This window comes from Heteronotia binoei, chromosome 12 (genome assembly GCF_032191835.1).
Source record: "Heteronotia binoei isolate CCM8104 ecotype False Entrance Well chromosome 12, APGP_CSIRO_Hbin_v1, whole genome shotgun sequence".
Lineage (NCBI taxonomy): Eukaryota > Metazoa > Chordata > Lepidosauria > Squamata > Gekkonidae > Heteronotia > Heteronotia binoei.
This window is the reverse complement of record NC_083234.1, coordinates 60,732,686-60,760,502: the sequence shown is the minus strand read 5'-3', so window position 1 is coordinate 60,760,502 and position 27,817 is coordinate 60,732,686. Positions and strand designations below refer to the sequence as shown.

The following is a 27,817-nucleotide window of genomic DNA, read 5'->3' as shown; positions in this document are numbered from 1 at the left end:
AGTGCCAAGAAGTTACATATAAAGAGACTTTAGCCACCTATTGTTACAGTGTATGGCATAGGAATTCCTGTCTTTTCAAAATGCTGGATTTATTTTTAACTTTCTAGACCAAAGACACAATTCAGAAATACAATCGCGCCAAGCAGCATTTGACTCAGACTGAAAAAGAAGCTGAGGAGCTTGAACAACGAGCTCAGGAGATGGCAGTGAAGCTTGTAAAAGCCGATCAGCAACTAAGGTACACTAAAACACATTGCTTGGATGTATATAGTGGGGGAGCCCCTTTGGTTTGAATCCAACCAGCTTTCTGCTGGGGTCGGCCGGGGGGTGGGGGGGTGGCAATCTTACCTGATTCTCCTCCTTGCTGTAGTAGTTTCCTTCTTCCTTACATGGTTCCTTATCAACGCTTCCTTCTTCACCACCCACTCTGACCCAGTATCCTGTGCTTGGAGAAATTACATGTATATGTTTTTTTTTCTTTTGTTTTTGTTTGAGATCAACATTATAAAATCCAGGGTTTTTCCCTTCCTCTGTTCCCTTCTTTCCCCAATTACAGGTTACTTTACGTGATCCATTTTTATTGTGAGTCTGTTAAGAGTGGCATGCTTGTTTTTGCTGTAATTGTGTTAGTACAGGTGGTGCTGCATTGGTGATTTTGTCATTCAATATGTATCGCTTTCTTGTAGTGTAGCTTCTGGTTTTCATTATATGTGCAGTGATTTGCTCCGAGTGCCTGTTTGGGCTATAGTAGTGATATGCTCTTAGACCCTCAGGATAAGGTGGGATGTGAATTATAAGAAAGGGAAAGAAGGAAAGCTACTGGAGAAGATCCTTGCCTTGCCTGAGTGTGTGTACTGACTGCTTCCTCTATCTCGCCTCTCCTAATCTGCACTTGTGTGCAGAAAGAGAAAGAGGAACGCAGCTGGTGAAGCTGGCCAGTTAGCTTAGTGTTTGTTTTTTGAGGAAAGTCAGAATTTCAGCATGGCACTTCCTTCAAGCAAGCAAGCAGCACTAAAAGGGCCTTCGTGAATTCATTTCAGGTTGCTTCAAGCAGATGCCAAGGACTTAGAGCAGCACAAGATGGAACAAGAAGGTATCTTGAAGGAAATCAACAAAGTTGTGTCGGCAAAAGATTCTGAATTCCAGTCACTGAGCCAGAAGATTGAAATATTGACCGAAAGGCAAGTTAATCGTGGCAGCTGAGGAAGTCTTTGTTTTTCTTCCATCTTTTAACTTGATATTGGAACTAATTTGCATAATGTCCAAGCAGACAGATTTATGGACTTACAAATAAGCATCTCTGTTGCCACCAATACACCCTCTAAGCTGTGGAATCTTGTGAGCAAAAATTCTACGTTGTGAGCAACTGGTATTAATATTGTGAGCCATTGCATAAATTAACTTGCTCTAGGGCCATCCTTCCTGAGCTAAGACAAAAATGTATGAGTTGGAGGCTAAAAAAACCCTGTGAGCTAGCTCACATTAACTCAGCTTAGAGGGAACATTGGTTGCCACTGCTGGAATATTTCTATATTTCCAGAGCAGCCATCAAAAACACTTCTCTCTGACTTTGCCCTATTCATACTTGCTGCTGTAAGGAAGCTTTTCTTGTTGCTGACTAAAGAACAGCAATCTTTATCTTCAGCTGGCACCCCATCAGATCTTCTTATTGTGTCTAGCCTCTCCTCTTCCTCTCTTTCTGTGCCAGTCTCTGTGACCACCAGTGCATTGGGGCCTCATAAAATTGCCCCATGATACACCATGCTTATATGTGCATGGCATCCATGACTGGGAAATCAGGCAATGCACAGGGTGGGAGGACAGCCACAGGAACATGTGGGTTCCCTTTCATCCCAGTGGATGAGGATACTACTTAGATTCACTTTTAGAATGTTGTTTCACAGTAGCCCCCCAAAACAAGGCATAGTGGTAGCCTCCCTATCTTAGAGAAAGATCTGAGGCAGAAGCAGTAACAATTGGCCATAGCCTCCTACAGAGTTCATGGCTGAAGCCACCATCACATTGGCAACTGCCAGCTCAGACTCTGACCTGTTGTACTGGTGAGGTAGCTACTAGTATGTTGCTGGCTCACTCAGCCATTTTATTAAGCTGCACAAGATCACAGCGTTACATGCACTTCCTCGGAATTGATTTAAAGAGCCAGTTTGGTGTAGTGGTTAAGTGTGCGGACTCTTATCTGGGAGAACCGGGTTTGATTCCCCACTCCTCCACTTGCACCTGCTGGCATGGCCTTGGGTCAGCCATAGCTCTGGCAGAGGTTGTTCTTGAAAGGGCAGCTGCTGTGAGAGCCCTCTCCAGCCCCACCCACCTCACAGGGTGTCTGTTGTGGGGGAGGAAGGTAAAAGAGATTGTGAGCCGCTCTGAGACTCTTTGGCGTGGAGGGCGGGATATAAATCTAATATCATCTTCATCTTCTTTCTAGTCTTCAGAAGCTGCAGGCAGATATACAAATTGCAGAAGGTAACGAAGACCATCATCTTCAGATACTTAAAGAAGCAGAAAATATTCTTCAGAGCAAAAAAAGTGAGCTTGAGAGGTTGAAGGATCAGGTAAGCACCATTTGTTGTGAGGCATTTCTGAATCAATTCAGCCGTCCCTGGAATGCAGAGCCTGATGCTGTAGTTGATTCTAACCTGGAACTGGCAATTGCCAACTCAAGGCTTAGCTCCCTTACTGGTCTAGCATTCCAATTATACCAGGGGCCAAGTAGTGAGGTGTTTTCCTAGAGTGCATCAGCCACTTTGGATATAGCTGGCGCTCTTTCTCAAACTCTCTTTTTCCCTTTAATTTGCACAGACTGCAGCTCAACAGCAAGAACTGGTGATTTTGGATAGACTGCTTAGTCAAAAAAACGAAGAACTGCACCTCCTCCAAGACAGCATTGCCCAGAAAAATACTGACCTCACAGAAGTTCTCAGGGATGGCGAGGCTGACGTGACTGAAAAGCGGCAACAAATAAAGGTATTCCAAATGCTTGTGGGTGTTCACCTGTATATGTGCTCGCCTAATGTTTTGGTTTGCATACTGAGAGCCAGTTTGATGTAGTGGTTAAGAGTAATGGACTTTAATCTGGAGAACCATGTTTGATTCTCCACTTGAAGCCAGCTGGATGACCTTAGGTCAGTCACAGCTCTCTCAGAGCTCTCTCAGCCCCACCTACCTCACAGGGATCTATTGTGGGGAGAGGAAGAAAAGGCGATTGTAAGCCACTCTGAGACTCCTTCAGGTAGTGAACGGTAGGATATAAAACCAACCCTTCTCCTTCTCTTTCTGAATTGCATTGGAAATTATTCAAAGACTATGATTCAAACTATCCTGTTACCTTAATGCCAGTCATTAGTCCATAAAGTCTTAATTGATGCTGTTCCAATTTAAATAGGAATCGAGGGCACAGGGAGTGAAGTAAAAAGCAAGGATGGAAAATTGAAAATTGAAAAAATATATAATCCATTATTTATGTACAGACAGTAATATTACTTTACCTATGGTAATGCTGGTTCTTTTGTCCAGGAAGTGAAATCTCTCTTAGAAGAGCTGAGCGTTCAGAAAGGAGAACTCAGTGCTCAGGTCAGTGAGAAAAGAGCCCAGCTGTCCCTAATCACGCAGAATATCCGAAAAGAGGAGGAGAAGCTGCAGGATATCCTGGGACTGATAACAAAGCATAAGACAGGTTTGGCTTTAAAAAACCCAGTTGTTTTTGTTTGAGCTTTACAATATGCCCTCACTGGCCGCAAAAATAGATAACAAATCACAGGGAACTGCAGTAATGACTCAGCTGATTTACTAAATAGCAAGCAAGGAGGTTTTGGGGTGGGGTGGCTGTTAGCCTTCCATAGCCAAAATAGCAGGGTCCTTTGGCACCTTAAAAACTAATGAACTTATCATAGAGCCTGCTTTGTCTTTTTTACATATTGATCTCTCCTGGGGTACTTGAGGTCATAACCTAGAAATAAACAATAAATATTGTTTAAATATGCTTTGATTATTGTGAGTGTGTGTGTGTGTGAGAAAGAGAGGGGGAAAGGGCGGGGGAGAATCTTTCAATTGTAGTACACATCGTATTTACTCAAATGCAAGACTTTGTTTCCTCACATATGTGCCATCAAAAAAGGGGGGGGGGGCTACATTGACACACAAGTTACGTCCAGTAAGAATGGTTTTTTTAAAAATGTGTACGACATTTTTTCAGATCATCTTACATTCAGGATCATCTTCCTTTTGAGTACAAATGGGCAAATTGAGCCAGAATCATTGTGTTGATACCTGTAGAGGGTGGGGAGATGGATCTGGTGTGCAACAACATTGTTATCATATGTTTATCATTATTTAACCATCTGTTGTTATGACTTCTTCATTTTATTTAGCTGCAATATTTATATACTGCTTGTCAACAGTAATACTAGCAAAGCAGTTCTTTTAAAAATCCCACTAAACATAACAGTAGTTCCTAATATCTAAAACCTACAATTCACTAAATAGTAGCAATAAACATGGTCTCCCCCTTACCCTGAGTCTATTATTCCCAAGTGCCATAGCCAAATTCCTGGGACCATTTTTGCATGAGAACATGAGGAGTATCAGAGAAGGCTGTGATAACATCCCAAGTGACTCATGCAATTCAGGCATTGTTAACCAGGGAGGGTCAGACCTACCAGCAGTGGTGTATATGGGAGGATGGTTCCCTTTTGACTCTTGAAAAGGCTGTTCCAGGGATTGTGACAAAAAGCCTGGGGTGGCGGGCTGTACTGAGGAAAGGAATCAAGTGAGGTTGGCCCTTTTCCCTCTTGCACCTGGGAAAAAGCTAGTAGGATCCAACCCAAAGTTCCCATTTGATTGAGCAAGGGAATTAAATAATCCTTAGCAATTCCTTCTCCAGCATTCTTTAGCTAGTTGTGCACAGGCAAGAGAACAAATCCCACTCTCCAGTCTCACGCCTGACTAGTGCTGGGAGACCTAGGTAGGATTTTTCTCACCATCAGATTCCAGCAAATCCAAATTAGCCATACACACGTTTTGCAGTGAAGCATATATGAATACAAAGTAATACCCTAAAGTTGTCTTAGTTGAGAATGGAAGGGGGGCAAATAGAGTTATCTTTTTATGGAGTTAGACTATTGTCTAATATTATCAGGCACAGCCTTTCCAAGTTCTCTGGGAGGGGTTTTCCCTCAGCCTTACCAGCTGAGATCTTGTATTTACTTTCACGTAGGCACTTTTTTCAGCCTTCTTGAAACTGACCTGTCTTTGTTTGTACTTTTCAATTATTAGAACTGAAGCACGTTCTGGAAATGTTGCAACTTGAAAATGGTGAACTAGAGGGTGTAAAGCTCCAGCACGAACAAAAAATTAATGAACTGGAAAAAATGCAAGTTGCAGTCCTAGAGGTAAGCACTGAGGTAAAGCCCGGGCCACTTTACAATTCAGATATAACTTGTTATATATTGGCATGTGAGACTGGGTGCATGGGTAATGCCAGTTGTAACAGCAGCTTCCAAATCTGTGTAATTTCAGAAAGAGGAACCATCTTAATAACACCATTTAATGTAGTCACCAGCTCTCTGTACATCAACATTTCTTACATATTCCCTTAAGAAGATACTTTAAGTGTATGCCTAAAAAATGTGAATGGGATACACTTAAGGATCATACACATCCAGTTGTTGGTGAGCCATGATTGGCTGAAACTCTGAGTTAAAGAGGAAAACTTAGTTTTGCCTCTTGTGCAGCGTGTGAAATGGCCTTAAAATGCCAATAAATTGCTGTTTGGAAGGAAGTTGTGATCTTTCTAAAGTTACAAAATGATTGCTTAGAAAGTGCAGTTATCTTTGAAGGAAAATATGTAGTGCTCTAATTATTTTTAAAACCCCTTTTAAATTCAAAAACCATACTGAAAGGTCTCAGGCAGGGCAATTTATCAAACCTTCTCCATGCCACCTGTTGGACATATGGTGCAGTACTGTGGCCATTGTCAAAGGTGTACATGATCCAGTAAAGGAGGCAAAAGTACAGCTATCGTAACTAGGCAGGTGACAAACCTGTCAAATTGAAACATTAGAGGAATAAAAACTGACCTCGCTGCATTTTTGTTTCATGCCTAGGAGAAACTGGAGTTAGAGACTCTGCAGCGAGCATCCCAGCAGCAGCGAGGAGAAGCAGAACACCAGCGGCAGCTGCTGGAGAGGGCCCAGAAAGAAGCTGAGCGGCTGAACTCTCGGTGCCACGCCCTGCAGAACAGCATCAAGGCACTGAGCAGTGAGAAACAGCAGCTAGAAGACAACTGTCAGCATTTGCAGGAGAAATTGTCACAAACCAAAAGGTGAGGAAAGCCAGTTACGGAGAGAAATTTCTCTTGCTGCATGAGAAACCACTGCAATGCTATGGAGAGGCCTTCTTTCGAATAGTCCTGCTGTGAATTTCAGAGCTGCCTTTTAAAAGAAGAAAGCTCTTCTGGATTTTAAAAATGTAAAGGCAGTCCCCTGTGCAAGCACCAGTCGTTTCCAACTCTGGGGTGACGTTATATCACAACATTTTCACAGCAGAGCTTTTTTTTAAGGAATGGTTTGCCATTGCCTTCCCCAGTCATCTGCACTTTCCTCCCAGCAAGCTGGTTACTCGTTTTACCAACCTCGGAAGGATGGAAGGCTCGAGCCAGCTACCTGAACCCAGCTTCTGCTGGGATCGAACTCAGTATCATCTCAAGAGTCTTCTGATTCTTGAAGGCCATAGCAGCAGTTAGCACAGTCTGTAATAATCTGTTTCTTTCTCCGGGGAACGGGAGAGGGATTTAGTGTTACAGCTCTTTGGGGGGTTTGTATGCAGTGTCCCAAATGGAGAAAAGTAGTGAGATACTTCAGACAAATTTCAGTCATGTGAACAATCCAGTTAGTTAGTTACACCTCACTAGTTCTGACAGGACACCTCCAAGGCACTCAAGTGGGGCTGAGCTCACTCTGTCCTTCACAGAGGCAAGGTTTCCATTGGTAGCACTGGGCAGTTGCTGCCCTAAGCAGCAGGCAGAATACTAGAGTTGGCTGTCCCCCTGTTTTCATGCATTTTAATAACATGTCAGCCTAAGTGTACTTCCAGAGAGTGTTTTGAACATCTGTTGGCCCAACATATCTAACAGGAAAAGCTGGACTGAGATAGACCAGTATAGTAAAAACCCCAGCTGTTTTAGAGTCTTTCACATCACCTGCAACCTGGAGATGCCAGGGATTGAACCTGGAGTCTTCTACATGCAAAGCAGATGCTCTGCCACTGAGCCACAGCCCCTTGTTTCTTATTGGTGCTCTCCTCACCTACTTTTTCCAGTTTATCGCTAAACCTCCAAGAGAGATTTGCCCCTCATTAGATTATTTATTTGCCCCTCATTAGATTATTCATTCATTCATTTTATATCCCGCCCTCCCCGCCAAAGGCAGGCTCAGGGCAGCTCACAGGTTAAGGGTCACACAATCAGGTTAGCGTGACCAAACAAGATAAAACAACAGTAAGAATATAAAAACATAAGAACAATTATTAAAACATCGACAGGTGCTAGTACAATAGTTTCAGACAACAATTACAAAGTCTCACCCAACAACTGGAATGATCACTGTGCTTTAAGCTCTAAGGTTTTAAAAAAATAAATTGGTTTTAGCAAACTTGTGAAGGAGAATTCAGAATACTTGTGTTCTGTTTTATAGAACTTTAGCTGCTACGGAAGACAACAGCAAAGCAGCCCTCACCAGCATAGAGAATATGTACTCAGATATCCAAAAACTGCAGCTAGAAATTAATCAGCTACAAAAACAGAAAAAATCTCTCAGTGAAGATACTGCGGACCTGGAGAAGCATTTTCATGGTACAAAGTAGTTTTCCAAATACATACAATCTATTTGTTTCTTTGTCTGTTTTCTTAGATCCACAACATATGGTAGATGTAATACCTAATCTATGATGGGCATTCTAAATTCATATCAATTTATGCACACTCTTCTTGATTGTCTTTTCTTGTAACAAGCTGTGAAATGTGTTTTCTTCAGAAAAAATGGAGAAACTGAATGCACTGAAGACTGAGCTGAATGATACCAGACAGCATTTTCAGCTGTTAGAACAGGTAAGCTTTGTTTGCCTGCTTTGTATTTTAGATATAACGGACAAGAAAACAAAAGTCTTCATTGAAATAACTGAAGCTTCTAGGGAAGATGGAGTTCTCACCTGCCTAATTAGCATCCTGATCCCATACAGATATGCTTCTGGATATCTCACTAAACATGTGTGGGATTAAGCAGCATACTTTTTGCTGAAGGATGCATTGAAATGGTGCCTGGGTTCCTCTGCCCAGCTCACATGATTTGTGTTCCCAGCATTCATAGGAAGTCAGATGCTGGATCACCCCTCTCCCCAGTTGTGCTTCAGCATTTATCTTTTATAAGGGGGGAACCGTGCTTCTAAAAAGAAAGTTATAAAACTTGTTAGCCGCCCTGAGCCTGCCTAGGCGGGGAGGGCGGGGTATAAATAAAAGTTTATTATTATTATTATTATTATTATTATTATTATTATTATTATTATTATTATTATTATTATTATTATTATTATTATTATTATTATTATTATTATTATAAAACTGGACTGGGGTTGGAGGGAGGAGTTCATAATGTCAAAACCAGTTACAGCCTCCAAAGGCAAATCTTCCTCATTCAAGTCCCACCATTTCAGCAGAGAACTTGCAGAGCTGGTGCTGTTGAGCAGTTAAAAAACCCCTCTGAAATGAATGCATATGTCTCTTTTCAGGTGGAAAACTTGAAAGAGCCAGTTTGGTGTAGTGGTTAAGTGTGCAGAATCTTATGTGGGAGAACCGGGTTTGATTCTCCACTCCTCCACTTGCAGCTGTTGGAATGGCCTTGGGTCAGCCATAGGTCTCACAGACCGATTTCGCACTCACCCTACACCGCTCTCGCATTCGTCTTCTCAGCACAGTGTCCTTCTGATTTCCCACTATCTGCCCTGGGGCTGCAGCAAAGATCGGCATTTAAGCGCAACAAACAGAAACCACTAAAAACTAGTTCCTGTTTGCTGTGCTTAAACGCCGATTTTTGCTGCAGCCCTAGGGCAGATAGTGGGAAATCGGAAGGACGCCATGCTGAGAAGACAAATGTGAGAGCAGTGTAGGGTGAGTGTGAAATTGGTCATAAAGTTGTCCTCGAAAAGGGCAGTTTCTGTGAGAGGTCTCTCACCCCACCTACCTCACAGGGTGTCTGTTGTGGGGAGGGGAAGGTAAAGGAGAGTCTAAGCTGCTCTGAGACTCCTTTGGGTTGTGAAGCACAGGGTATAAATCCAATCCCCTCCTCCCCAAAAGGTGCTAAACAAAGACATTCCATTTATTTGCTGAAGCATTTCAAATGATCTTGCCTGCCATATTTTGAGATATGGGTTCTTTTATCTCCTAGATGGGTGATTTCTTTCCGTATCCCTCTTCAAACCAAAGAATTCCAAGTTTGCCCCTAATGAAGAGTATATAATATTTGAAATTTGTTAGTCAGGATCACTTTCGGTGTTTCAGTAAGCAAACATAACTGTGTTATGGCTTAGAGCAATTTTTTCTATCTAAGTAATTCTATATTTTGTTCTGAAATGGACAGGAGTTGAAAAACACTGCAAAGCAGAAAGAGGAAGCACTTGGAGAACAAGCAGCCCTGGAAAACAACATCAGTGAATATTCAAGGGAGTGCAAGGAACTGCAAGAAGCACAGAGGGAGAGAAAGAACCAGCTGCGTAAGCTTTGCAAGGAAATTGAAGAGCAAGAGCTGGAACGATCTCAGCAAGAAGTGGTACGAGAAAGTAATCCACTCTGCTCTTGAAAGAACTGAAGGCCACCTTAATCTTCCATCAGATCACTGTTCTACTGTTGGTCTTTCCTGACAGCAAGTCTCAGCATTCCAGTATGGGCAAATGGCTTCTTTAGTCCTTAGATTGATTATGGTATAATGACCCTGCAGATTCTCACTCTTTTGCCTTAAATTCTGTTTCTTAAATACAAGCCATTAATGCCCCTTTTGAGATAGTTTATATGGCACTTTGACAATTTGAAAAATGCCTTTTTTGCCATACTCAAAAGCCTTTCTGGTGTGAGGGAGAGTTCTTCGTGTCTCCCTTAAATGGGAAGCAAAGTTACCCACAGCATCTCTCTGTACCAGAGCTTTCTTCACTTACTAGGCAAGTCCACCCTAGATCTGTCTCCAGGTATGGCGCACTCCGTTGACAGAGGGGAAGACCAAGATCTTGGGGAACCCTTTCTCAACCCAGTTAGCTCCAACTATTGAAATGAAAATTCTTTGCATAAATGTATCAAGATCCATGCGAAACAAACCATGCTTTGAGGCGCAAACCCTTTATGATATATAGAAACAAATGCTGCCCCCCATTCAGTTAGCCTTCCTGAATCAAAAGTAATTCTTGACTTGTCTTGCGCTAGATCCTTCAGAACCTCAGGGAAGACACCTGGCACGAGGAAAAGAAACTGGAAGAGTGCACAGCTAAACTGAAGAATCAGAAACAGCTGTTGGAACAAGAACTGGCAGACCACCAGCGCCAACTGCAGCAAGCGGTTGCCAAAGTCCAGGAGGCAGAAGGACGGATCCAGAAGCTTCAAGAGGAAGAGTCCTGGTGCTCAGCCCTTGAAGAAACTGTCAGCAAAACCCGTAGGTTATTTTGAAGGCTGCAGCTGTTGGTCTGTTTTTAGGCATTTTGCTAAGATGTGTTCAGGGTATTTATTTTATCAGATTTATATCCCACCCTCCCCTGACGGGCTCAGGGCAGCTAACAACAATTTAAACCACATAAAACATTTTTTAAAAGTTACACAATAAAAACAATCATACAATTTACAATCAATAAGTCCAAGATGTGCGTTTCTGATTTCTTTGATGTTCTTAATTCAGTTATAATGATTCAGTGGGATTTCCGGTACCGTGGAGTAATAGCTACCTCCCTTCAACTGTTAAAAGTGAGTTTGAATAATTGGGTTTTACTGGCGCTGCAGAACTGTGGCAAGTCCCGCTGGGCCTTGATGTTTTCAGGGAGGGCATTCCACAGAGCAGGGGCTATAACTGAAAATGGCTCTGGTGATGGACGGTCGAACCTTTTTCGGTCCGGGGATCTTAAGGAGGTTTTGAGGCCCCGAACTGAGTGCTCTCTGGGGCACACATGGGGAGAGGCAGTCCCCAAAGCAGCCATTTTTAAAACGTCATTCTCTGACTAGCTGAATAAACTAGGCAAAGCTGCTGTTGTCTATGATTCTCTGAACTCATAAATTATTCTGTGGGAATTCCTGGTCCAAATCTAAGCTGAGCTGTGCAACCCAGCAGGTGGCCTTAATTTCTCTCATTGGGCTGTTGAAGCTAAAGTGTTCCCGTGAGCTTTTGGGGCAGAATGCAGACATAGGCAATAAGCTGAAATTGGGTATGTATATGTGTGTAACTTTCCAATGATGAAGGCTGTTTAAATCCTGTGAATCCAGGACATCAGCTTTCTGAAAAAGAACTGAAGCTGCAAGAAAAGATGGCTCAGGTTTTATGCCTCCAAAGAGAGCTGGATCTCTCAAAGGCCGAGCAGGTTGTCATCCAAGGTCAGATCCAGGCAGAGAGGAGAAAAGCTGACAAGCAAATAGCAGGCCTGAGAGAAGCCATCAAGACACAGCGGGCCCAGCTTGAGAAGGCTCTTCAGGTACATTGCTATGTATGTCCTGATGGAGAGTATGCTCCAAACAAAATGGTGTTGATCAAAATGTATTCCAGTAGATGGCAATTTGGTTGTGATGGAATCCATACATTCAGGCTATGAGCTCATATTTGATCTGTTTGATCCTGGAGTTTTATATTCCTAAAATGTCTCACCACCAGTAATGACAAGAGGTTTTGTAATACAATTAATATCATTGGAAATGATGGGGGAGCGGAAGGTGGGGATGTGGGTCTGTCAGACTTGCAAAGTGAGTTAATGGTAGAGGGAGGCTGAACTGAGGAGTCCTTAGGCCACAATTCTGTCTCCAAAGCCACCACACTAGCTCCCCACCACATGTACAGGAGCTGACCTCATTTGCCTTGGGCTGAACTAAGCAGAGCATTACCTGAGGGGTAATTATGAACTTGAGTTTTGTTCCAGAGGTGCAAATTTGTTGATTGAGGCAAAAGCTGTTGATGTCTTTCCTGCTCCCCTTTCTTGATTTTAGGAGCAAAAACACGAGAATAGCAGTTTGCAGAAAGAAGTAGCCTTCATAGAGCAAGTAGCGCAGGACAACCATCAGCAATCAAAGCGGCTGATGAAAGACCTTGGCCAGATCCAGGAGGAGTATGTGCAGCTCAAGTCACAGGTAGTAATGGTGGTTTATGGCTTGCGTACATTCCTTTGCCTTTTGGCCAGCTGGCACATCGATTCTGAACTGCCAGGAGAAACCACAGTATAGTCTAAAGGGGTGGAGGTTTTTTCCTCTCTTCCTCCCCCCCCCCCAACCCCAAGGAGATGTTCTTCAGCGCTCTTAAGTCAGCATAGCAGGAGGCTGTGGTATGTCTTGACTAGGTGTTAAGTTGTGTGAGCTGGTTGTTGGTGCATCTTATCTGAAATACCTCTCTTGTATCCATGTGATGCTGTTTAGATGAAGAACCAAGAGGAGCTGGAGAAACAACAAAAAGAGCTCAAGGGGGCAGTGAAGACGCTGAAACGGGAAGTGAAAGACCAAATGAGGACTGGTTTGAAGAACCTAAGCCAGTCTCCTCCAGGGGCATTAGAGGATCTAGAGGCAACTTTTGACATGCAGGGAGGACTTCAGGACGAATTAGAGTGTCTAAAGGAAAACTATCCATTTGCAACTAACGAGATCAGAGTATCGTGCTTTGATGAAAAATTGGACCTGTCCAAAGTCCACGTCATGGTAAACAAAACCCTACTGAAATCAATGCAATAAACAGTGCTGCTTTGGACACTAATGCTGTGTGCAGATGCAACAAGCCAGAGTCAGTCTTCCTGTATTAGCATCATCAGTATCTGAAGCATAACTTTGATCATGCAGTGAGACTTCCTGACAGTGAGTGCTAGAAATTCTAACCCCTCAGCTCCCATTTCCACCTCTGCTATTCTCCTGCCCAGGATTCTGGATTTTAATCTTAAATCCTGAAGTCTGGGAGTTTCAATTTTTTTTAAAAAATAATCCTTGGGGATATGGGAACTTGCAAAGCAGGATTTTGTTCTAGAGTTGTGTAGTGAAGAGCCCCGTGGCGCAGTGTTAAAGCTGCAGTACTGCAGTCCTAAGCTCTGCTCACGACCTGAGTTCGATCCCCGGTGGAAGCTGGGTTTTCAGGTAGCCGGCTCGAGGTTGACTCAGCCTTTCATCCTTCCGAGGTCGGTAAAATGAGTACCCAGCTTGCTGGGGGCGGAAGTGTAGATGACTGGGGAAGGCAATGGCAAACCACCCCACAAAGTCTGCTATGAAAACGTTGTGAAAGCAGTGTCACCCCAGAGTCGGAAACGATTGGTGCTTGCACAGGGGACCATTCCTTTCTTGTGTAGTTAAATAAAATTCACAGCTTTGCTCATATTTCACACTCATTTGTATAATGATTGCTGACTGATTCCACTTGGAGAGCCATCCTAATCTGTTGCCAGCCAACCCACTCTTCATTTACTTTAACTGGGGTGAAGAGGCACGTCAGGAACTTCCAACTAACAGGCTGTGCTACAGTCTCTGTTTGCTTTCCCCTAAAGGATGAACAGTGGCGAGGAAAAGCACGCCGAGAACAACTACAACACCACGAAGACCGGCTGAAGGTAGTAACATCAGGCCTTACCAGCTAAGCCAAGCTGCATTTAGGAGGAAGGAATATTCTAAGGCCACAGGGCTCCTGTCCACTGGATAGTACAGTTGCCTTTCAGGGTAGTTATTGGTGGGAAAAGAGGATCGCATCACTATGGAATTTGGAGGTCTCTCCAAGGTGACTTTCAAGCACAAAGCTTACCGTCTGGTGCAGAATTCAGCTAGCATGCTTTAATGTTTAAAGGCATATTTCTAGGCTAAATGGTGCACATGGCCCAGAATCTTGAGACAGGAAAGAATTGAAGATTATCCGAGGAGTGCATGTGTGTGCCTTGCACACCACCTTGCTCCTTCCTCTTACATCTGCTTGCTAGACCCCTCTCCCAGCAGCCCAAATCTGCCTTTTCCTTTCTCTCGGTCTTTGAAAATCCCGAATGCTGGAAACAGATGGTCTTAAGTAAAGTAAGCCTATCTATGAAATGTGCTTCATCGTTCTCTGCCTCAGAACATTTGAAGTTCTGCAAACAGCTTCAGCTGTCCGAAGCCTGCTAATAAATGCAGATGTGACCATTTCGTGAGAGTTGGTGGCCTGGCCCTTCCTTGGAGGTTTTTTAAACAGAGGCTAGACAGCCATCTGACAGCAATGCTGATTCTGTTAATTACGCAGATCATAAGAAGGCAGGCAGGAGTGGGGGGGTGTTTGTGAAGTTCCTGCATTGTGCAGTGGTTTGGACTACTAGATGACCCTGGAGATCCCTTCCAGCTCTATGATTCATTTCTCAACTGTTTTTCTTAAGGCTCAGCTTCGGCAGTGCATGTCTAAGCAAGTGGAGGTGTTAATTAAAGGCAAGCAACAGACCGAGGGCACCCTCCATAGTCTGAAGAGGCAAGTAGATGCCCTGGATGAGCTGGTTAGCAGCACGTCAACAGACTCTCTTTTTCCATCCTTGAACTCCTCAGGATTAACAGCCTCACTTTCTGATGACCAGATCTTCCCAAGGAATCAGGTATGCTTCAATAGCCAATTAAGGTATTTTGGGGGGTTTTTTGCTTGGCTGTAGTCTGTTCTTCTGTGCCTAATTTTTTTTTTTTTTTTTGCTGAAGTATAAGACAGATTCTCAGAACTCTGAATGATACAAGTGTCAGTTCTTCTCAAGCATATTTTACCAACATCTCCATTTTGCATTCAACCTGAAGTTATTTGACCTTAGCAGTATATGCTTTCTGACCCTAAGTTTGCTTTATTTCTTTAAAATGTTTATATGCTTGCCTTTCTCTCTTGACCCAAGGCAGATCACACCTTTGGCTCATCCTAGAATTGTGTGTGCATCTCATGTTTATACTGCCCAAATGCAAGAGCACCAGGGTTTTAAACTCTGATTCTGTGCTTTTTGGACGAAGGTGAATGGTTATGTAAATTGGAACAAGCTTCAGTTTAAATGGCTGGGATCATCACCATGGTTGTCCTTCCCTGGGGAGAGGTGGCAAACCCACTGCCCAGGAAGACCCAGTGCTCACTGGTAATTATCTTGGTGAAGAATGCAAGTATGTTGATAGACAGATTCCTTCTAGCACATTTTTTCTAAAGAGAGTGGCCAAAAAGATCTTTGAATCCTCTAAAATGAGTGTATGAAGTTTGTTTGGGGAGATTTTACTTAATGACTTTGTTGGTAGCTAGGAGCATGAACAGTCTCAGCATGAAACAGGGTAGGGGAGGGAAGCTACTGTTCGATGGGTTTTATTCACTAACAGTGCTCTAGCATATTCATTTTGTCCTCAAAGATTTGGAGTACCTTTTTAAAAATCAAATCACAGCCTGCTTCTCTAACCAATATGAATAATTGTATTAGGAATTATTCTACCACCACATAGCCCAGAAAGCCCAGCTACTCAACATGGTCATTTGAGGGTATTTTAAAAACTTATGTGGCTTCTTTTCTAGTTTGCCAGATCCCTCTCTACGCCATCAATGTCTGTTTCTGCACAATTTCCAAATATGCATCAGTACACAGCTTAATCTCAGCAAATAAGGTAGGTGTATTAGTATTAGAAATGTAGGTTTCCTTTGGTCAAAAGACAGTAACTAAAAAAAAACCTCTTGAGAATCCTGCTTTTAAGTGGCACTACCCTCTGGTACCTAGACAAAAAGATCACACTAAGTCTATAAAGTCTCTAATGTAAAAGCCACAATCTCACAGAAATTTAAGTAAAGGGCCTATGGGAACATGTGAATTAAGCTTTTCAGTCCCTGTATGTACCAGTAGGCAGTTATCCAGCCAGAGGAAGGCTAAAGCTGGACACTAGAACAAGTGAGTTCTTTCTGTTGTAAGCAACCCCCCAATACTGTCTTTCCATGCAGTGGGATCCTCCTTTTCTATTCATAGGTTCAGCGCCAAGGATGTGTATAATAACAAGCATTGGGAATGGGGAGTAAAGAAAGTGGGTACAATTGATCTGTTACCAGCCATTGATTTTGGTGTGTAGTTGGAAGTTTTGTGGCATAATGTTACTTTTTAATTGTAGGAAAACAGTGATGTACTGGCTGGTACCTATAACACAGATTGAAATAGCTGAAGACTGCTACCTCATCTCCTTGCACAGGACATTCCTTTGGGATGGATTTCACATTATTTTCCTTATGTATACTCCACTGAATATATAGTAGTGACTTTTTTTTTTGCTATTTGTGACATTTGAGCAGGAAGTCTGAAGAACTCTAATGAAGCACTTGAAAACATTATAGTCCTTAGTCTCAGCTGTACCTTTGGAGAGGAAGAGCTGAAGATGGGCAAGAGTTTGGTGTTTTTATATTTTTACAAGAGTTTGGGAAAATATTCTGGGATAGCATATTTTCTTAATAAAATTTGTCAAACACTGCTTTTTTATTATTATTTGCAGATAAGGGGTTATGAGATTAGCCAAATCCTTACCCAGCTAGTGCAGGGGAACTTCCTAGGCCTTCTAGAAACTTAAAATGCCACTTCTCAATACTCAGTGTGAAGCTTAAAGACAAAATCAAGTATGTTCACCATCATGTGCATAGTGCTCTGAAAGTCAGAAATACAATACAGAAACAGCCATGCCTTTTGACATTCAGCCAAGTCATATAAGTGGACAGCTCCTCTATCAAGTTGTAATCCAGCATCCCTTTTTTTCTGCAGAATATTGTCTGTCCGAGCAAGGAATCTGTTCAGTTGAAAGTGCAAATTTCCAAAGAGCAGAGCTGTTCCCCAACTTTATTTCGCTGTTTGTACACAATCAATTTGCCTATGCTGCTGTTCAATTCCAGAAGGGAGGCTGGTAAAAACATATAATCCAAATCAAAGCCATTTAGAGTTTCTTTCCTTCACTGAAGAATAGTAGGAATTTCAGTGACCACCTTGAAATGACAGCTGCACACCCCCTTAAGAAGTTTTCAAAGAATAACTACTACTATCGCTTATCTAGATACAGGTACTTTATTTACAAATATTTAGATAATAGCATTGTTACATTAAATGAGTACAGCAGCCCGAATAAGTCCTGTCACAGAAACAAAGACCTACTGTAACTTTCATCTGGGGAAATGTAAGGGGCGGGGGTATTGCATCACCAACAAGCTGCAGGAAGTGATTGCCTTTGCCCAAACTTAGTTGTATGAACAGGTCATGGTCCCTGGGCAAAAATCCCCCACCTGGTGCAATTCATTATAGCAAAAAATGTTATACTCATCTATTTTAAGAAAGTTGATTGGGGGAAGAACCTAAGATGATCCAAAAAGTGGGGGAGGGGGGAGAAAAACACCAAAGGACAGTGCACAAGTTACCCAAACACTAATTGTTTGCACATTCCAGTTTTGGCTTTTATTTAACATTGACTGTACAATATGCTGGTTATCACCCTTTGCTTACATACCGGAACACAGCCTTGCTTAGTGTCTTACATGGATTTCTAAACTGTTGTATTTGGAACACATGCTCCTCTTGCCCCCATCATGCTCAACTACTCATTGGCCTTCCTCTTTTTTAAAAAAGGCCATGTTGCCAGGGAGAGTACAGTACAGAGTAGAGATTGTTTACATAACATGGCTCCACCCAAAGTAGAAAGTCAGATCTGCATATAAACAGCTTCTTTGTGCTAGTTCTTTCAGAAAAAAATCCTTGCAACCACAGCAGGAGCGAAGAATTTAGCAGGAGCACAAGTTAAGCTTGTTCAACTGTAGTGTCAAATGCCACGGTGTAGTTCAAAAACCTAAAGAGCAAAATACTCATGACAGTCCAGTTGAGAACAACCCTTTCATAAAAAGCATAAAATGTGCAATAGAGCCCAGCCTTCCTATACAATAAGGCAGGAAATTAAGCTGGATCAATGCAGAACTCTTACAAAAAAAGAGAATGGAAAGGAAAAAAGCACACACCAATTGCACAAGACCAGGAGTATTAGCAAACAGCAACAGGTGGCCACAATGCAGACATGGGCCAGATTACTACATTGGGATGGATATGCCTTTTGCACCATGGCAGGGACCCAGCTTCCCAACTGCAACCTCCAAAATGCCAATGCCACAGAATTAAGCCTACAATAAGTGGACTGCAGTTTTACTAAGCAGGGCAATGTGGTCATGTATTAGGCTGAACTGTACAGACCAATATATTCTTCTGCATTGTTCTAATGCCAGTAATTGGTTTTATTTCTCATTAAAATCATATACACAGAAGGTACTTTAAGTGTGTTAAGCTCGGTTCCTTCAAAATTTATACATATTTACGTTCTGTTAACAAGGGTTAGGGATAAAAATTCCAAGAGGAGGAGGCAGGGGCGGCAGCATCAAAACTGCAGAGTATGCCAGGCTAAGACGGATGAAACATACAACCCTGCAATGGGGTCCCCCCACCTCCCTGACTGTATAACAGGGAATCCTTTCTATGAGACACACATTTTGTGGGATCTTGCTCTACTCTTGGAAGCCACTCCACAGCAAGTCAACTTCTTTGTTACTAAAAGGACAGATTGAGACCAGTTACAGATTGGGAGGAAATGCTGAAGCTAACAAAGTTAAACCTTACAAGAGAGACAAAGCCCTGCAGAAGGAGAGAGAGTAAAAATCATGAGGTCCAGCGTCAGTGCTCTGTTTTGTAAATCATGGATCGGTGACACTATTCACAAGGACAATCATGGGGGGGGGGAGGGAAAAAAAAGACTTCTAGATTTACCATGCAGGGAGAGGGTTTGACTCTACTTGCCTTTGATAACCTGATTACATCTAAGTTTCTCTTACTTTTAGCAGTTTAGTACTGTGTTAAACTGTTGCCTCAAGAGTTTTAATTAAACCCAGTAAGATGTACAGAGGAAACTGAAGCAGCCAAAAGCACTGCTCCTAACAGAGGTTTAAGGTCAGAAACAGAGCTGAGGAACTGAGGTCACTAGCAGCCGCAGCCTTCTCTCTGGGGCTGGGGTTCACTGGTTAGCCGGCCACCTTGCGGAGCTGAAGGCTTGTGCTGTACACCCGACTCTGCCGCATTCAGATCCAGGCTCCCATCTTGGATATTCTGGTAGATTTTCTTGGCAGCCTCTAGGAATGCGTCCTCAACATTCTCTCCTCTGCGGAAGGAGAAGCAGCAGCGTTAATTTAGAACAGATGTGGTGGACTCCACTCCAGAAGAGATCTCATGGGTCTAAAATGAATAGTTCCACAACCCTCCAAGTCCCAACTTTCATTAAACTCACAGTGGAAGACATGAGTTAATATGTATTGTTTATGCCATCGTTCAAACAGATTTGAACAAGTGTACATTTCCCCCTGGCCCATGAAGTATGAAGAGACAGCACCTGAGCCAAGGACCTCCCTGCAGTCACCCAATAAAGCGAGCCTGGGATTTGAATGTAGGTGTCCCTCAAGCCCAGCCACTATATCACCCTCAGCTGAGAAGCCAGAGGAAGCCTGAGTGCATCCCATAGCTGTGGTTTGCTACAGCAGGACTGGAAGTATCAAGAGCTGGCTGGAAAGTTAAGCTTATTTACTATGCACATCCCCAACATGCCTGAATTCTTTCAAAACATCTTATGAGGGACAAAATGTCCATCCGGCAACGAAAATTAGTGTGCCACATTTCCTGAACAATGCAGCTGAAAACTAGTAATTCACAAGCCTCTCAAGCAATCTCATGGACCAGTTAAACATTCTAGTGGGCATAGGCCACTACTGTTGCAGACCAACAATACAGCTAGTATGAAAGGTCAATTTCTGCAGGATGAGATAACTCTACACCACATCAAGAGAAGAGGGAAAGTGGAAACAAGGGATAACAGATAACGGGAAGAGGGGTAAGTATGGCTAACAGAGGGACAAGGCAGGCAGGAGCCAAGAAGCAGTGAACCCCAGCCTCCCTTAGGACCTCGGATGGGGAAGGTAGCTCCTGGACTGGTACATGTCTTAAACAGCAGCACACCAAACCATGTTGCATGCCACACAAAGCTGCTTCTCCATTCAAGGCACTGGCAGCACCATGGGAAAAGGCAGTCCACACAGCTGGTGGAGCCTGTATCTCCTGAACCTGTGCAGCCACCAGAGGGTCTGAGGCAATCCTTGAGATGCCAGCTGCTCTGCTGGGACTCAGTTTACTCCCAGTGTGCCCAGCCAAGTATGGATCTCCATTAAGTTTTGGTTGCTGGCATACACCACAGGTCGATATTGTATCTTTCTGCCAGCACTCAGGCAAGCTTCTCCAACTCTAGTTTCAGAGATGGAAAACTGAACTGAAACAGCCTGTCAACTAATGGCTGCAAAGAGAAGAGGCACGAGCCGCACTCCAACCTAGATCATTTACCAAACCACCCACCCACCATTCCATATCCTACAAAGCCTAAACTCAAGAAAACGAGAAAAATGGCCCTGGGATTCAAGTTTTCCTTGGTCTCTTCTGCAAAAAGTCATACACAGCAATTTCAAGAAATCAAGCTCACTGCTTACGTTTTTGCACTTGCTTCAAGGAACAGCAACCCTGTTTAGAAATAAGAGGGGGAAGTTTAGCCCAGTTAAAATCCCTAGTCCCTCTGGCAAGCCTCCTAAGCACGAGAGCCCCCCTTCCCCAGGGTCACAACCACAGGGGGATGAGAAGGGCTTTCACTTGCATATCTAGTTCTAGGGAGAAGAGAAGTCAACGCCAGGCTGCAAGGACAGTGTCCTTCCTTGGCAATCCCCACCACAATCACAGAGGCCCAAGGCACACATACGGGCAGGAATTCTGCTCAAACATCCCTAAAAAGAATACCACCTACCATTCTCTTCAGCAAACTGTTTGGCTTCTTCATATGTAACATCTCTCTGTGCCTCCAGATCTGCTTTATTTCCTATAAGGATTATCACCTGCACCAGGACAAGATGTAAGTTAGTAATTTAGCTGGCTCAACTAAATGCGAGTGTTCAAAAAAACCTTGTCAGCCCAGGCAGCAAGAAATTAGCCTCAGTCTGTCTCCTTTTGGTCCAAGAAACTTGGCAGACCTGCTGCTTAAACCCCCTATGGCACACAGGCATATGTGACCAAGCACACAGAAAAACCCAACTGCGAGATTGTACAAGAGTAAAACATTGTCATTTTGGCAAATGGAAGGCATTTTATGGAGTCTTGATTTAAATACTGATGACATCATGTTAGCTAAACTAAAAAAAAAATAAAATTCAAGGGATGGTCAAGACACGCCAGCCTGCTATGCTCTAGCCCTGCTGTGTTTGAGAGGGCAAGCTCCATAGCTCCCAAGTGTCTTCCCCAATTCAGTCCAACTGTCAAATGCTGAAGCATCAATAAGCTAACACTCCTACTTCCTCACTGCAGAGTTTCTAAAAAATGCTATTTATTCAATAAAATACGTTGTGCTAAAGAGGAAGTGAGTCTGGCCAGCTAAAATTACTAACTATGGAGCCTTTATCAAACCAAAGCAGGCATGAATGTCTTCAGAATCATTCATTTTCTCCAAGTACTGCAGAGGTGGGAATGAAACCAACCCCCTTTAGGCTACACAGATGAGCAGTATTTCGAAACAGCCTAGCTAAAGATGAACGTCACTAATGTAATGACTTAAAAAAACTGACAAGAAAGATCTAAGCAGAAGTCTTAATTGACTGTCTCTGCAGCTGAAAACAAGCCTGAATAAGTGCTGTGGCTTTATCACATAGCCTCCCAGTTATGAGATGTGACAACCAATTACACCACACACCAAGACAACACTTCAGCCATACCTCTGGGTGGGAGGGAGGGTGGGGTGCTATGGCAAAACACCTTTTAACTTCTTTACACACCTACGGTAGCATGAAAAAAAATCTGAGAGTGAAGGTCACCACTGGAGAGGAGACAGTGCAAGAACTTCTGCCTCCAAAATGATGGGAAAGGTGGCATCCAATATCTGTGCTCCAGATGAGAATGAAAAAAAGACTACAGATGGACATAGTTTCTCTTTATCTAGCTGCAAGTTTTCACACAGTCTTGAAAGCCTCAGGAAAATAATAAATATGGTGTTTAGTGTATTGAGCAAGAAAGTGTACAATTAACAACCACCTTACAATGAAGAGCGCAACTAAAAAAACACCAAACTTCTCCAGTGGTTGACAACTATATCTACATGTGTTTCAAACAGTCAAACTTACAGTATTTGGATTAGTAAGGTTCCTTGCATCTGTCAGCCAGCTGCTTAGATGGTTATACGTGCTTCTTCTGCCAAAAAAAAAGGAAGTCAGGGCTTAAAACTTCATGATTCATAACATAATAGTGGTAAAACAACCTGTTGATTCTTAAGAGGTTCAGAAACTTCACAGTGCCAATCTGTTAGCCAAACTTTGCTGCTTCTTGTTAATTGTAATTTACTTGGGTCAAGTAGATGTAACGCTTTTGTACGTCAGCAAATTACGTCTTCTGCATTTCTTTAATGCACATTAGTGTCAATGGGCTTTGTTTGAATTATATTGTATGAGCACAACATTACTAGTTTTGCCATTAGTATTACTGGCTGCCTAGTGGGGGGGGAATTTCTTGAACCTCCAGTAAACAGAAGAAGCCACCTTATACTTAAGTTCCATAAAAAATACTTGCATATTCATGAGACAGGAAGATGCCTTTCATCCTGATCAGTGACTTCGAAGGCTAAGGGATGGGTTGCAACAGACTTCTACTTTCATCAGAGGTTATCCTGTGTCTCAAAAGTAACCACCTGACTGTACAGGACTGCAACCTTCAGCATATGAAACTACTATAAAGTTAATCCCCCTGACCTGAATACCCCAGCCTAGCATGATCTCGTCAGATCTCAGACACACACCTATTAGGATAGGAAGAAACTGAGTGGGAGGGGCGCTTTCCTCTCACACCAGGCATGCGCAGTCGATGCCTGCTCTCCAGAGTGAGCTGGAAAGCACGTCAAAAGAAAGACACTCAGCGAGCTATTGGAGACTCCGCGGTAGGGATCGTTGCTGGCAGCAAGACCCATGTGTGTGACTGCACAGGTGACCACTCAAAAGATCATCAGTTACAGGTAAGCAACCTGTTTTTAGCCCCCCTGACCTATATCCCAGCCTAGCATGATGTCAGATCTCAGACACCAAGCAGAGTCGGCCCTGGCTAATACCTGGATGAGAGGCCAAGGAAGTCCACATTTGCCATACAGATGCAACCATCTCGGCCTCCCCTGCTTGCACTGCTCACAGCGCTCGTACAATTCACCCTGCTTACTGAGAACAACAGAGCTTCACCGCAGGAGGCACTATGAATCTGCCTGACTAGTGCCATCTATTTGATTGACTGAAACTTGATTTTTAAATTTTATGTTAATGCTGATTTGTTTTATCTGTCTGTTTCTAATTGCCCTTAAATGTTTTATTGTTTATGTTGTCAACTGATATGTTGTGACCCGCCCTGAGCCTGCTTGCAGGGGAGGACGGGATATAAGTCAAATAAATAAAATCAGAGGTTAAATCTAAATGTCTCTTGCCTTGAAAATCCCACAGGGTCACTGTAAATCATTTGCACGTTTACATCCCCTTAAACAAAAAAAATCCATGTTAGACCACTAGTCCATTTAGGCCAGCAATGTCTACTCTGTTTAAGGTCTCTCACAGATCATTCCAACTATGCTACTAGAGATCCTTCTACCTAGACATATCCTTTTACCTAGACATGCCAGCATCTGAATTTAGGGAGCTCCATGTGCAGATATCAGACTACACTATGGCCCCTTCCTTTTTCTAGAAAAACATCTTTGAAAGTTGATTCTAAACAATTGTCTTTAATATTCTGCAGAACCCACTGTTCATGGACAGCTTTTCAGCTCTCTTTTGCAATTCTTTTGAGAAGGGATTTAAACTAAGCACTGTACTAGTCCTTTTAATGGCAAGGGCACAGCGTTACTTACAAGATCAAATATTATACAGCATGTACATTTTGTGGTATAAATGGAAACACCCAAGTTTTGCATTACGTGAAACATTTCCTTCACTAGAAAATGAATATGTTGCACAGTGTTGCAGCTCCTTGTAAGACTGTACTTGCTGACGAAAGAAATTAAGTTTGAAAAGGTAAACAGATTAAGAGTCATTCTGAATGTTTACTGGCATAACACTGAAAAAAAGTGGGCACTGAAGTCGCTGTGCTTCATTCTTTCACATTTAAAAAACTGTCCCCCTATTGACATGGTGTCAATTCAGTCCAGGAATTACCTTATTACAGATATAATTGTGCAAAGACTGGATTTCCCAGCTGGCGAACAAGAACCAACCATTGGTTACCAAGCCCAGATGAAATCTGAGGACACCTCGTATCTTCAGCTCTGTCTGGCAACAGCTTCCCAAGTTCACCAACAGAACCTGGGACCTTCTACATGTAAAACTTGGCTTGATCACTGTATATTGGTCCCCTTCGCAACCCAATAACTGCATGAGCACTGCACAGTAAGATTTGACAAGAGTGCTTAGGTCAGAGCATGAATATCAAGGGTGTCTAACAAAGGAATCCATCTTACCTAGTAATATCGTAGACCATTAGAGCACCTGCTGCTCCTCTGTAGTAGCTCCGCGTGACAGCCCTGAATCGCTCCTGTCCTGCTGTATCCCAGATCTGCAGCTTTATTTTTTGGCCACTAACTTCAATTATTCTTGTCCCAAACTCGACACCAATTGTGTGGGGACAATCCGCCATAACTGCCACAAAAAGACATAGTGAGGGCCAACAGCACTTTTGTTCCACATTCTCCACAATGCATTAAGACCTTTTTAATATCTCCTTAACAGCCCTCTCTTACTGTCATGTCCAGTCTGTTGCTTTGAGAAATAGGGCCTTTTTGGTGGTTGCACCCAAGTAATAGAATCAGCTTGCTATAGAGATCAGACAAGCAATGTTGCCATTTTAAAAATATGTAAAGCCTTTCTCTCTGTGAACTTCTAATCTACCAATGGGGTGATATAATGTCTCTGGCATGTGCCTCTGAACTCAGGCTTGTTTTGTGTTAATTTTGTTTTGTGTTAATTTTGTGTTAATCTTGTTTTGTGTTTAGTTTGCTGCTTGGATCTGAGTTTTGGAATTTTATAAGAGACTGTTTTTTATTATGATGGCTGCCTTGAGCAGAATAATACAAGGGATGCAAATACAAGTCTAGTGAATTTCTCATGGTTCTTACCCCAGCAGGAAGAAGAAACACCCATTCTGCCCTAAGTGATATTTCACCACCCTATTTCCAGTCTGCCCATTCAAGTTCATGTTTCTCATTAAATGTATTCAGAAGTCAGCTGATTCATCAAAATTTTGCTAGATCAATTTCAGTTACCAGATTTATGTTGTGGATTTTTTTTTTTAAAAAAACTGTCTAAAAAAAGAATCTCACTGGAGTTTAGTGGTGAATTACAGACTGAACACAGAAACTGCAATACCAGAATTCACCAATGATTGACTGACCACTCAGGCCCAAACAGCACAAAGCACATCTGTGTTCCCAGAAGGCTCCTGCCTTATGCTTGTGGAAGGAGGCTCATCTACTGGCCATGCTCTTCCAAAATTAATTAAGATTGAGGCTGAAACGCTTGGAAACGAGATGCAAGGATTGGTATTTAAATCCCTTGTATTACATACATCCTACCCCTTGGCACATTCCTGCCACATGCTTTGCCACAGCTTTACTGGAACCATCCCCACAGATAGCAAAGCTGGAGAGCCCAAAGGAAGCACAAGTCTATTTAGCCACAAGCAAGGAAGTGAATACACTTACATTTTTTTTCTGTAAATTGGTGAAGCAAGCAGGACTTTCCTACACCCATGTCTCCTGTTGAAGAAAAGAGTTTAGAGATTCAGAAACTGCTTGTGCTACTACGTTTTATCCAACCCTTCAAGGTAGGTGACATGATATTCCCCGGGCCAGCCCAAGATTATCTAGAGACTTTCACTGCATAGGAGATCTGAGCCACATCTCCTTAGCCTGACGATGACCACTACACCACTCTACTTTTAGCTAAGATTAGTGTTACTGCTTGTGAAACTTTGTTATCTGTCTGAGGATGACTGAGTGGCACAGTTCTGCTTCTCAGACTGTAGACCAAGCCAAAGCTACTATATGCTTTTGCTTAACAAGGTTTCATTTTTAAAGTTGATAACATCATGAAAGACTGCAAGCTGTCTAGGTAACTGAAATTTTAATGCAGTTACCCAGCAGTGGAAGATTTCCTCCTCTAGTTTGCCATGGGGGTTTTTTAAATAAAAGCTGCACAATGCTCAATTTCCTACTTTCAGCACAGGAAAATAAAGCTCAGACTTATTAGCAGCCATTCAGAAATATCACAAGACATTTGTGAAAGGAAGCGTGAATTCACCCACCTCTGACATTTAAAGCTTGATATCAACAGCATGTAAGACATGATGCAAGGAAATAGATTCTTTGATCACAAGTGCTGAAGCCTTTCCCCGTCTTATGTTTTCACAGCACTATTTGGGGGCCTGTGTTGGAAGTGCTGGATGCAGACCTGGGATTAAATCCCACTGCAGCACTGACTGAACACAATGACTTGGGCCAAATTTGATGATTTCACACCTCAGATTATTAAACACAAAGTGTTACTAAACTACATGCCGTTGTCATACTGCAATACGTTTGTGCAATAGCAGTACCTTGCACAATGTTCTACTTCTGTGGAAGAAAAGCATCCAACACAACTCTGTATGTACCAACTGCCATTCTGTTCTGTATAATTCATGGACTTAAGAACCATGTAACATAAAATTACCACCAGGGGATTGGGAGCGGGGTGAGGGGGAAGATTAACACAGTGATGCACACAGCATTTTGAATCTTAGGCTCCCTCATTGAATGAGAAAGGAAAACTGCATCAGTTTTAAAGCAAAGTTTACATACCATGGATGGTTTCCTACATGGCAGTTTAGAGACACACAAGTGAGAAATGTTGACTCAATATCCCAGGAACTAGAATTTGGAATTAAAAATAAAACTGAAGAGAGTTTGCATAAACTGAAAGGAGTTCACATGATCTCCTTTCACTAGGTGATCTTCCAGAAGGGAAGTATAGAAAGATTCCTGGTGTTGTGGTCCATCCCCCAAAGCTTGCCAAAAGCAATTTGATCCTGTTGCTGAAGCTGAGCCAATAATATCTAAGTGATATCTGTAGATGGGACACATTTATACTTACCAATTATGATGTACTTAAAGATGTAGGAATAGTTGTAAGGTGCAGTTGCCATTGTGGCACTGAAATAAAAAAAAGGAAGGAAATCACCTACAGTTATTTACATTTGATGTCATTGCTTCCAACTGTCATCCATTTTGTACACTGAACACTTAAATAGTTCAATAGGTTTAAGATAAAGGAGTTATAAAACAAACAAGGCAGTTGGATCCCATATGGGCATACATGTGTTACTGGAATAAACTAGCAGTTCATTACATCATTCTAAACATTCATACTGAGCACTAGCTGTGTCCAGCCCTTCAACTACTGAGGCATGGTAATAGGAATCATGCTGAACTCAAATATATTCTTCTGCT

The 27,817-nt window shown here is 42.6% G+C and overlaps 2 protein-coding genes and 1 non-coding gene across 3 annotated transcripts in view; 1 reads left to right on the top strand and 2 right to left on the bottom strand.

Annotated features, from left to right (window-relative positions):
* The window catches only part of CNTRL (centriolin), a 57,902-nt gene extending 41,215 nt beyond the window's left edge, over window positions 1-16,687 (top strand). The window contains 18 exon segments of the mRNA XM_060251887.1: window positions 108-238; window positions 1,041-1,181; window positions 2,444-2,570; window positions 2,818-2,982; window positions 3,532-3,691; window positions 5,290-5,405; window positions 6,120-6,337; window positions 7,707-7,864; window positions 8,046-8,119; window positions 9,645-9,833; window positions 10,478-10,703; window positions 11,522-11,727; window positions 12,233-12,373; window positions 12,656-12,931; window positions 13,762-13,824; window positions 14,608-14,817; window positions 15,753-15,841; window positions 16,334-16,687. Coding sequence (XP_060107870.1) covers window positions 108-238; window positions 1,041-1,181; window positions 2,444-2,570; window positions 2,818-2,982; window positions 3,532-3,691; window positions 5,290-5,405; window positions 6,120-6,337; window positions 7,707-7,864; window positions 8,046-8,119; window positions 9,645-9,833; window positions 10,478-10,703; window positions 11,522-11,727; window positions 12,233-12,373; window positions 12,656-12,931; window positions 13,762-13,824; window positions 14,608-14,817; window positions 15,753-15,827 — 2,676 coding nt within the window. The 3' untranslated portion in view covers window positions 15,828-15,841; window positions 16,334-16,687.
* TRNAA-UGC (transfer RNA alanine (anticodon UGC)) lies at window positions 7,222-7,293 on the bottom strand. The gene has a single exon. It is a non-coding gene; the product is annotated as a tRNA-Ala (tRNA).
* A 562-nt stretch (window positions 16,688-17,249) lies between the features above and the next one.
* RAB14 (RAB14, member RAS oncogene family) overlaps window positions 17,250-27,817 on the bottom strand; it is a 28,003-nt gene continuing 17,435 nt past the window's right edge. Inside the window, exons 2-8 of the mRNA XM_060250439.1 lie at window positions 27,462-27,520; window positions 26,033-26,086; window positions 24,794-24,971; window positions 22,431-22,497; window positions 21,068-21,155; window positions 20,760-20,790; window positions 17,250-19,390 (exon numbers count right to left, since the gene is read on the bottom strand). Of these exons, the coding sequence (XP_060106422.1) occupies window positions 19,213-19,390; window positions 20,760-20,790; window positions 21,068-21,155; window positions 22,431-22,497; window positions 24,794-24,971; window positions 26,033-26,086; window positions 27,462-27,513 (648 nt within the window). The 5' untranslated portion in view covers window positions 27,514-27,520 and the 3' untranslated portion in view covers window positions 17,250-19,212. The remainder of the gene's footprint in view (window positions 19,391-20,759; window positions 20,791-21,067; window positions 21,156-22,430; window positions 22,498-24,793; window positions 24,972-26,032; window positions 26,087-27,461; window positions 27,521-27,817) is intronic.